At 39.0% G+C, this 10,367-nt stretch overlaps 1 protein-coding gene across 7 annotated transcripts; it reads right to left on the reverse strand.

Annotated features, from left to right (window-relative positions):
• Window positions 1-3,968: 3,968 nt before the first annotated feature.
• LOC114281832 (ureide permease 1) lies at window positions 3,969-9,152 on the reverse strand. 7 transcript variants are annotated; one of them, XM_082894278.1, is made up of 9 exons: window positions 8,881-8,940; window positions 7,426-7,738; window positions 7,054-7,220; window positions 6,398-6,536; window positions 6,107-6,281; window positions 5,511-5,554; window positions 5,298-5,398; window positions 4,489-4,863; window positions 3,969-4,169 (listed from the first exon to the last, which is right to left on the reverse strand). In XM_082894278.1, exons 3-9 carry the CDS (start codon window positions 7,054-7,056, stop codon window positions 4,017-4,019), a joined length of 990 nt encoding a protein of 329 aa, XP_082750404.1. In that variant the 5' UTR covers window positions 7,057-7,220; window positions 7,426-7,738; window positions 8,881-8,940; the 3' UTR covers window positions 3,969-4,016. The 7 variants fall into 7 exon arrangements, with proteins under 7 accessions (XP_082750404.1, XP_082750399.1, XP_082750400.1 ...); XM_082894273.1 differs by lacking the exons at window positions 7,054-7,220; window positions 8,881-8,940 and adding an exon at window positions 9,021-9,152; XM_082894274.1 differs by lacking the exon at window positions 7,054-7,220 and having other exon boundaries at window positions 8,881-9,059.
• Window positions 9,153-10,367: the final 1,215 nt, after the last annotated feature.

The following is a 10,367-nucleotide window of genomic DNA, read 5'->3' on the forward strand; positions in this document are numbered from 1 at the left end:
GAGCGGTAGCAACAGCAATCAAGCTGCGAACAGAGGTGAGACGAGCAACAGGAGCAAAGGTCTCCTCATAATCAATACTATATTCTTGATTGAAGCCTTTTGCAACAAGGCGGGCTTTGTAGCGCTCAATAGATCCATCAGAACAAGTCTTGATTTTGTATACCCATTTGCAGCCAATGGCAGTCTTGCCAGGAGGAAGATCAACAATGTCCCAAGTATGGGTTTTGTCTAAAGCCTGCAATTCATCAGTCATAGCTTGCTGCCAAAGAGGATTAGAGCGACCCTCACGATAGGAGGTCGGTTCATAAGTAGAAAAAGCAGTAGAAACAACAATAAAGTCATGAAGACGAGTAGAAGGTTGGGTTACCCGATGTGGTCGAGCAGAGGGAGGAGGAGCCAGAGGAAGAGACTCAGCAGGAGGGGAGGATCCCGATGGAGCAAGAGCAGGACCATCAGAGGGAGCAGGTGCAGGGGACAAACCGGTAGGCAAGGCGATCTCGAGAGATGTTGGCAGGGGCGGTGGAGCAACCGTATCAGAAAACTCGAGAGAGGCTGGCAAGGGTGGTGGAGTGAGGTCATCAGCAAATAGATCTGTGGAAGGGTCAGTAAAAAAAAGAAAGGGTGAGGGAACGGACAAACGGAAGGGAGAGAGAGAGGAAAACATTTTGTGTTCCCAAAAGACCACATGACGAGAGATACGAAGTCGTTGGGAGAGAGGATCCCAACAACGATACCCCTTATGTTCAATACCATACCCCAAGAAGCAACAAAGGCGGGAACGAGGTTCAAGTTTGGTACGTTCATGAGGTTGGAGAAGAACAAAACAGGCAGAGCCAAAGACTCTAAGGTTGGTGTAGGGGGGACGGGTGCCATGCAGACGCTCATAAGGAGTGTGATTATGAATGACAGGGGTAGGGATACAATTGATAGTGTAAGCAGCAGTGAGAGCTGCCTCTCCCCAAAAATGTTCCGGACAAGAGGAAGACAAAAGAAGAGCGCGAGTAGTGTCGAGAATATGCCGATGTTTCCGTTCAGCACGTCCATTTTGTTGAGACGTGCCGGGACAGGATCGATGAGGTTGAGTACCATGACTCTGAAGGAAAGAAAGAAAGTCAAAATCTTTATATTCCATGGCATTGTCGGAACGAAAAAGTTTAATAGTTTTAGAAAATTGGGTTTTAACCATTGCAGCAAAATTGTAATAAAGTTGTTTGAGCTCAGATCGATTTTTCATAAGAAACAACCATGTAAAACGAGAAAAATCATCTACAAAAACAACAAAATAGCGGGCGCCGCCCATAGTGGGAGTAGGAGAGGGTCCCCAAATATCAGAATGGATGAGATCAAATGGTGCAAGAGAAACAGAGTCACTTTTATTAAATGACAAAGCAGGTTGTTTGGCAAGTTGACAGGACACACAATCTAAAGCATCAGAACTTACAGGACCTAAATGACCACGAGAAATTAAAAATTTTAAACGACTAACAGAAAGATGGCCTAAACGACAGTGCCAAAGCTGAAAAGGAGATAAAGGAGGAGCAGTGGTAGCAGTGGTAGGAGCTGTGATCTGAGAGGAATCCGGAACATGAAGATGGATAAGTTCGTAGAGACGTCCATGCTTACGGCCGATTCCAAGAGTTTGCCCCGTCCGAGGGTCCTGCACCAAACAACCAGTAGGGGAAAAGGTAATAGTTAGACCATGCCCACATAATTGACTAATGAATATAAGATTTAAAGTGAGAGCAGGCATAAGATAGACATGAGATAAAGATAAGTGAGAGGTGGAAACAGAACCAACATGACTTACAGATAGAAGAGACCCATCAGCAGTATGGATAGAAGGAACATGAGAAGTAGAAGAGAGAGGAGTAAAAATAGTAGGGTCAAAGGTCATGTGATTACAACAAGCGGAGTCAAAGTACCAGGAAGTGTTACCTGCGGTGACAGACAAAGCAGGAGATGGAGGAGTACCGGAATTCTGCCAATTGTGAAACAGGGCTTCGACATCTGTGTGAGAGAAGACTGGAGTGGAAGGATCTATAGGGACAGAGGCAGGTAAATCCTCTAAGGCAGCAGCAGTAGTGCGTGGAGCAGGCATTGGTTTAGACGGAGTCCCAGAACGGTGAGAGTTGTTGCGGGAAAAATGCCCGGGGGAGGGACCATTGCGAGAGGCACGGGCAGGGTTGCGGAAGCAATCATGCTGGAGATGACCAGGACCAGTCTTGTTGCAAAACCGATAAAGACGAACTGGACAATTAACCAGAAGATGAGTCGATGGAAGACTGCGGTTGTGACAGTAGTTGCAGATAAGTGTCTTCTGTGGGGAAGATGGTGAAGGAGAACTTCGAATCTGGGGAGTAACAAGAACAGAGTCCACAGGGTGTGGATGGAGAGTACCAAACCTGGTTTCCTCTGACAGTAGTTCAGAAATTGCTTGCTCAAGAGTGGGTAAAGGAGTGCGATGAAGGAGAGATGCGCAGACTGGCTCAAAACGGGGAGTGAGAGCCATGAGAAACTGAACCAAGCGTTGTTGGTCACTGTAAGTAGTGAACAAGGCAGCATCCTTAGTACAATCCCAGGGAGGTTCAGAGAGAGCGAGCTGATCCCAAACATAATACATTTGTGAGAGGAAATCATTAATGGTTTGAGTTGTGTCTTGGCGCATACGGTGAAGTTGACTCAGAAGCTGATATTGGTGAGCAAGGCCAGTAGTCTGGTAGCGTTCTTGTAAAAAATCCCAGATGGCTTTGGCTGGAGAGGAAGCAGAGTCAAGTTGGAACCGACCAAACTGAAGGCTGATAGAAGTAATAGAAGTATTACGGAGCCAAGTGATGATCTGATAGTTTTTGCTATCCTAATCCTCCAGACGGTCAACATATTTGGCAACGGAGTCCGTGGTGGCAGCGGATTCTGTGGTGGCTGGGATGGGTTTGCACACATCCCCAGTGATGATGCGCCAAAGTTTCTTTCCTTTGAGGAACCCAGACATAGCTTGTGCCCATAAGACATAGTTAATTCCGTCAAGAACAATGGAAATAGGGTGGTTGGAGGAGTCCAAACGATCCATGAGAAAAAAGCAGTACTATCGAAGCCGAATCTGAAAAATCTGAGGTTACCAGTGAATGCAGAGGGTCGAAATCAGTGGGAAATGAGTGAACGGACCAAAAAAAAGATGACCAGAAGGCACTAAATTGGCTGGTCAAAGTTGGTCAACAATTCTGGTCAAAGATGACGTCACAATCTGGTCAAAGATGACGTCACTGCTGTGTCACAGGCGCGGCGCACGTTAGCACAGACAGGCGCGGCGCACGATAGCAGAGGAAGCAAGCGGCGCACGGAAGTAGCCAGGGCTGACGTCAGCTGACGTCAAAAACACGCGGCTTACGTTAGCAGATGAGGCCGCGGCGCACGATAGCACAGGGCAAGTGTGAGGCGCGTAGAGTGCGTCTGAGAGGCGAGGAGGCGCGTGGATGAAAGTTCTGGCGGAGCGTGGCGGCGCGTGGAACGTCGGATGATGATGAATCTGGTGGCGTTGGATTCGTCGTGAGGAGACGAAGGTTCTGGTGTGGTCCAATCTGTAATTTAGATAAGGACGAGATATGCAACAATCTGCTCAAAATAAAAATGCGATGCAGAAGAGACTAGGCAATACACCTGTGCTCTGATACCATGAAACAAATAAGAGAGTGATATTGAGAGAGTAAGAAAACTCTTATATTGAATGTATCTGAAAGTGTAAGAAGGGACTCCATTTATAGGAGTTGTTTGATACAACATCATTATGAAAGCAGAACATAAAATAAGATAAAGCAGCCGAAAGCGAAGGCACTGCTCTGGCATCCTATAGCTATATATGATATATTAATATATGCATTAGTATGATACAGCTATATGTTAATATAATATATACATGTTAATATAATATTAGGATACATTAATATAATACATATTAATATAATACATTAACAATAACAAATAACAACAATCTCCTGGATCTGGATGTTGCAGCTGCTTAGTCATTTGCGATGCCCTGAGGACCCCATCAAAACACCAACAGCAGCAATAAACATGAACAACATGCCTCCAAGCAATATATATGTTCGTTGTGACGATTTCCTGTACTCTCCAAACAGAAGTATACCCCAAAAGGTGCTCACAAGTGGAAGTGCCTGATTAATTGTACCATCCAAAATGCAAATTGTGTAAGCAAGCAAGTGTACTAATGACGCTGCAACGTGAACAAAAATACCTACGCATAAAAAAATACCCCTTACACAAACCACTTGCAAAAATATTTAAAATTTTGGAGGATGAAGATAATATTATTTAGACTTTAGATGGGGCAAAATGCTTCGTTTATAAATAGTCCAAATATATAGATATTCTGAAGTTTGGGTTGTGTTTGCCAATATGTAGATGTGCATATTTTTGTAATAATAATAATAATGTCCATTCATTCATCCATGTGTATGAAAAAAGAGAACTAACCTGAACCGCATCAGCAGCAGCATACCCTGCTGCTTGACCTCCCATAAATTGGAGACCATTTCCAAATCCACAAAGAAGTCCAGCCAATAAGGCCCAACCTCTGCCGTTCCAGTCTGTCAGATAAGCCCTTAACGATGATCTTGGTAAGTTCAATACAGGGTGGTAGAGGAAACTGATATTTAAAATGATGGCAATCACAAAACAAGAGACTGAGAAGTAGAAAAAAGCAGTGTAGACACTCAAGTGAGGAACTCCGTGTTTCAAGCTGTGCCACTGATCATTTGTTGCTAGGTTGAATGCAGGTGAGAAAAGAGAGAAGCAAACCCCAGCAAAGAAAGTTATGGCCAATCCAATCACAGTGCTCTTTCCAAACACCTGCAAACAGAATGTGCCAATATGCATATCAACATTCATGCAACCACACGACACATATATGCCCGGAAGAATTAAATTGCTTGTAAAACATATGATATGCATACTCGCATTAAAATGCACTTCTGTTGCTGTCCTAATTGACACTATATGTGCCATGTATGTTCAAATGGATAGATACTAATGTACATAGGAAGAAGATGCTCAAACTTAAAACTGACTGATTTGTGTCTACAAATTATATCACCGATTGAGCAATAACATCTTAAAAAGTAATGGGATAATGGTGATCATTTTGTTGCAAAGAGAGAGACAGAAGTTAATTTGTTGGCTTGTCAAGCATTGCTACAGAGAAATATGCAGACCAAAAAAAAAAAAACAAGGGGTACAATGAAAAACAACACAAGAAAGCCCTCAATCTTGAAGTGTGCACCAACCTTAATTGCTCTTCTATTCTCAAGCTCTATAAGAAAGCCTGCACTCCCAAATTTTGCCTTCTCTGAAGTACTACTTCCATTCTCCAGATCCTTTGCTCCACCTATAAATGTTCGAAATTGGAAGATGAAGATTAAATAAATAAAACATAAAATGGCAGTTTGAAAAATAGAATAGGCCATGATATGGAAATTCAAATCCAGATAGTTTCTTACCTTTGTTCGGATTTGTTTCTTTTGACACAGAAATACCAGTAGCCCTGTCAAGCATTTATTTGTGGCGCTAACATCATTGTTTTGTTAATATTGGTGTATGATAAGTTCAAAACATCAATGCTGCTGTATTTTTTTTTATCAGAATAATCCATACAAATCAGAATTATTGCATCAATATCTCAGAATGAATACTTTCTTCTTTTTTTTTTTTTTTCTTTCTTTTTTTTTTTTTTTGCATCTGCACCATTGGGGCTTAAAGAAATAAAGAATGTGTTTGGTAATTGTAAAAGGAGATCAATGAAGTGAGCCTGAAAAATTCCCTCTACGGGCGTCTGCAGAACAAGAATGGTACTTTTTCAATTACTTGATGGAATTTGGATGCTGTTATGGTGAAACGGAAGGCATGCAATCTGCTGCCCACTCATCTCAGAAACAGTATGACTACTGTAATGATATGTGCTCCGACAATAAACATTGATGTTGTCTTCCTGATTTGGCTTTTAATATTCATTAAGAAATTAAACACCAAACTCTTATTCTCCGAGCATATGATTAAAAAAAAAAAAAGAGTAAAATAATCTAAGAAAGAATTGTACCCTTCACCAGTTTTGCAATCATTTGAAAAATTACTAAGCTTTGCTCTATTATCAGCCGCATTGGATGCATGAACAGCAGAGCCAAGACAAACTGCAATCAAGAAGCATCCAACACCGGGAAAAAGAATCTCGGCTTTATTGATTTTGTTATCTAAGAAGTAGTTCAAGGTTGTTCCTGTTGCAGTCAGGGTAAAACTATAAGTGAAATTGTAACATAATGTCATCTGATGTATTTTATAAAGGCTAGCTAAGACATGAAGCCCATCAAAGATATATGGGGGAAAATAATACCTATAACCACAGTTATGCTTGAAGTGATCACCTCGGTCACTGATAAACCAACCAAGGCCCAAGCATATTGTGTGGACAGGTTTCCTATGCTGAGGACCACCCCACCAGCCATTGCCCACAGAACACAGGGCCAATTGTCCTGTATCAAAAATCCTAATTAACAGTCTAAAATAAAGGCACAGCTTATAGTGAACACGGAATATATGAACGGTAATACTGTTAGAATTTGGTTTTCTAAAACGAATGACTGGCTCAAGAAAGCAAAAACTCGTGTGCTTCTTTTTCTTAGAATTAAAAGTTAAATCCACCAGAACAAGACAAAACACCACCATCCCAAGCCATAAAAGCCAACTTTAGAACCCTAATAATTCAAAAGGCACCACTCAACTCTTTAAATACCCTCGATCCATGTTTTATTTCATCATAACTGCCTTGTTGAAGTGAGACTACTTAGCTTCCAGCTATAATATTATGTGTGCCAAAAGATGAGCTTATCAAGTTATCATTATTAGGAGGGCACTGAATTAGTGAATCTGATTATGGGAGGAGTTATATGTTTATTGCTACAGCTGCAATATACATAGTGGCCACTAAGAGTTAATAATCCTTGTAAAAATTGGGAATGAATAGAAGAAAGAATATGTTAGATTTCTGACCATTTAATGGCATCAGCTAATGGAATATATGCTTTGCTGTGGTATTGCAATAATTGACAACTGTTAGGGACATATGATTCTAGGTTGCGGCATTGGCGATCCTTAATGAGAATGATGTTCCTATTCATGCCGCATAGACAATTTGTAGGCTCCCTTTTACACCCCGTCTGTGGCCAAACTAAAGAACAATTACACATATCTCAATTTTCCTATAAAATGGCAAACATAACAATGATAAGAAAATTAACAAGACATTGCAACGCCACTGGATTTAGGAAGTTAGCTCACTTAATTAGATAGAACTTGAAATGCTTCTATTTGTTTTCAGCACGTGTTGCCCGATTAACCCTAGACAATGAAGGAGAGACTAACCTGAGAAAGCTGAGTCAGGAAATTTGGCTGTTCGTGTGAGCTCTTGCCGATCTCACCAAAGGTGAAAGCAATAATTACGGCAGCCAAGAGGTTGGTCACTGTGTAATCAAGGTAGGTGTGCTGCGGAAGACGACCTCGTCTTTCTACGAGAGTCATTATAGCAGGCCATGTGCCCAAGAAGAACAGGGAAAACAGCATACATGCTATAGCACCTCCCTTGCTCTCCACCAAATACATATCTTCAATTCAACTTACTAGAGAAAAATCCTCTCAAATGGAAGAGTTATCAATGAAGGAGCACCCAAAAAAATTCCTAACAAAGAAGAGCAAATTTTAATTAGACTCTTTCAGTAAGCCTTCTATTTCATCAAATTTAGCAGATCCACTAACTTAAGAGGCCAAAAGGCAAGTGGAAAACAGTCCTAGATTTCAAGTAATGATTGTGTTACTCACTACAGAAACTCTGAAGGAAAAGATGCACTCAGACAAGAAAGCACTAAAACATCAAAAGGCCTAAAAATTGGTTGGTTTGGGAAAAAAGTGTACCCATAATATTATAACAAATTTGAAATAGAACAAGTTCACAGACAATGGTTATCATGCAAAAAGAGTGAGAAAGAGGTCAGTGATACTAAGCACATGCAAATAGGAAAATGAAGACAGACAATATCCAAAAAGAAATACCTAGAAAAAGAACAAAAGTAAACCAAACCAAGTCTTTAAGTCTCATCAAATGGGGTCATGTGAATCCTTTTTCTCCATTAGACTTAATCAAAGGCCATTTAGTTAGTCAAATTAAGAAGATTCATATATCTATTTACTACATTAGTCCACGTCAATCTATACCTGTCCCTTCCCTTAATACTCAGTAACACTTCCATTTACTATCACTGTATTGCATCTCTGCACTATTGTCTCCGTTAATCTTTATTGTATATGAATAATAATTTCCATGCCACAGATCATGAATGAGATAGTATTTGGAATGAAATTAAAACTAGCATGACAATCCATTGTAGAAGTTTTTGAATCTTAAAAATAAAAATAAAAAATAGAAGAAGAAGAAGAAGAAGAAATTACCAAAAAAGAGACAAAAGTGTGAAAAATAATGTCCACTATGAATGATAGTATTTGGAATGAAAATCCAAAAAACCAAAGAGAACACCTATTGAAGTAAACAAATAAAAGCCATATCCAATCACTGAACCATGAAAGATAGCAGTTCTTTTATGAATAATAGAGTTTTCCTAACATAAAACACTTTTTTTTTTTTGTTTCTCTCTGAGGATTAACATCAAACACTTGGCAAAGAGAAGTGTAACAAAGAGATTTTTAGCCTACCAATTAAGAGACAATAATAATATGAAACAAAACAACTTATTTGGGAGAAGCCAAATTTGGCCACAAGATTCACACACTACAATCGCAAACCTCATTGCTACCTAACCTACATACATAATAGATACAATAGAAACAAGGGACAAAACCAATTCCCAAAGCTGGTGGAATCTCTCTACCAAGAAAGAATGTAAAATTAACTTCAAAACTGGATATTATTGTAGCAAATTTTGAGAGAGAGAGAGAGAGAGAGAGACCCAGATGCAGATGCTCCTGAAATGTCAACTCTCAAGTCTAATCTTGGGAAAATGAATTGTGGCCCTAAAAACAGTGGCCCTAATGGCCCTAATTTCCTTTTTTGGATAAGTTTATTTATTTTTTCTTTTTTTTTTTGCCTTGTTTTTTTTTTGTTGCCTTATATGGAAATTTAGGGGCATTCGGGCCCTAAATTTCGAGCTACCAACCATAATCTTGTAGGGAACACAACACAAGATATAAGAAAAATGCTTTGATATTTTAATTTTTGAATACTTTAATGAGTTAATGAGTTAGCAGTGGGTTCCACCCACAGTGATGTGCTGTTTTGGTTTTGATTTGTTTTGATTTTATTTTTTTTGGTTCATTGTCATATTATTAGTGCTTTATTAAAGCACTAAAATTAGTGGTATGAATCTTTGCTGCAAGATATATAGGACGAGGATTCGTGGTTGGTTGATTCTTGATGAGAGAGACCATTACTCCATTTTCAACGTGTGCGCTCATCTGCTTCAGAAAAAATAATAATAAAAAAGAATAGTGGTGTGGTGGGCAAACGGGAATCTTTATGGTCGTAGCTATTAGCCCTTGCTTAAATGTTTTGGATGTTCACTTTTACGAGCTCTCATTTTAAATTTTAAATTTTAATAATATTTTTTTAAACACTTTATTTAAGTCTTGTTTGGCAATAGACCAATTTAGTTAAAAAGTCAAAAAATTATTAAAAAAGTCAAAAAGTAAACAATCCATATAAAAAAGTCAAAGATTTTCTTTTCTCTGTATTTTTTACACATCTTTTCGTAAAAAGTCAAAAAATCATCCCAAACATACTAGTTTTCTTTAGCTCATATTTTAGCTAAATAGTCAAAAAGTTACTAAATTAATCTGTTCCCAAACGTGGCCTAATATTAAATTTATTTCTATTCATAATATTATTACATTCAAGACCCACTTAATTTTGCACACTCTTTCTCCTTTTTCTTTTTATGACCATTCATCTTCTGTTGAAAAGACATCGATGGTCATTGTATCAATGAATACCATTGTCTTAGTGAATAATATTATATTAGCGGTCCATCATTAAAATTCTTGTCAATTCTCAACGAAAAGAGGAATTGACTCGATAGTATCTAAAAAATACTGTCAAAAAACTTGTTAGAAATTCCTACCTACTATTGCAGCAAACTCGTCAAAAATTTCTCTTAGATAAAATCCTCAAGAAATAAACAGTTTGGTATTGAAGATGTAAAAATCGAACTCTTCGACACAGCAATTCTCAACATAAGCTCCAACTAAATCAGAACTTACATAGTGAAAAAAGAATCCAACACACCCAATACTATGTTAAT

This window comes from Camellia sinensis, chromosome 11 (genome assembly GCF_055761805.1).
Source record: "Camellia sinensis isolate YWXY chromosome 11, ASM5576180v1, whole genome shotgun sequence".
NCBI lineage: Eukaryota > Viridiplantae > Streptophyta > Magnoliopsida > Ericales > Theaceae > Camellia > Camellia sinensis.

Excerpts from the sequence above, each read along its gene's own strand:
- LOC114281832 (XM_082894273.1), bottom strand. The coding sequence starts at position 7,662 with ATGTATTTGGTGGAGAGCAAGGGAGGTGCTATAGCATGTATGCTGTTT. Across the intron at positions 6,282-6,397 it reads AAGCATAACTGTGGTTATAG|GAACAACCTTGAACTACTTC; the intron begins GTATTATTTTCC and ends TGACTGCAACAG. Across the intron at positions 4,864-5,297 it reads AGAATAGAAGAGCAATTAAG|GTGTTTGGAAAGAGCACTGT; the intron begins GTTGGTGCACAC and ends TTCTGTTTGCAG.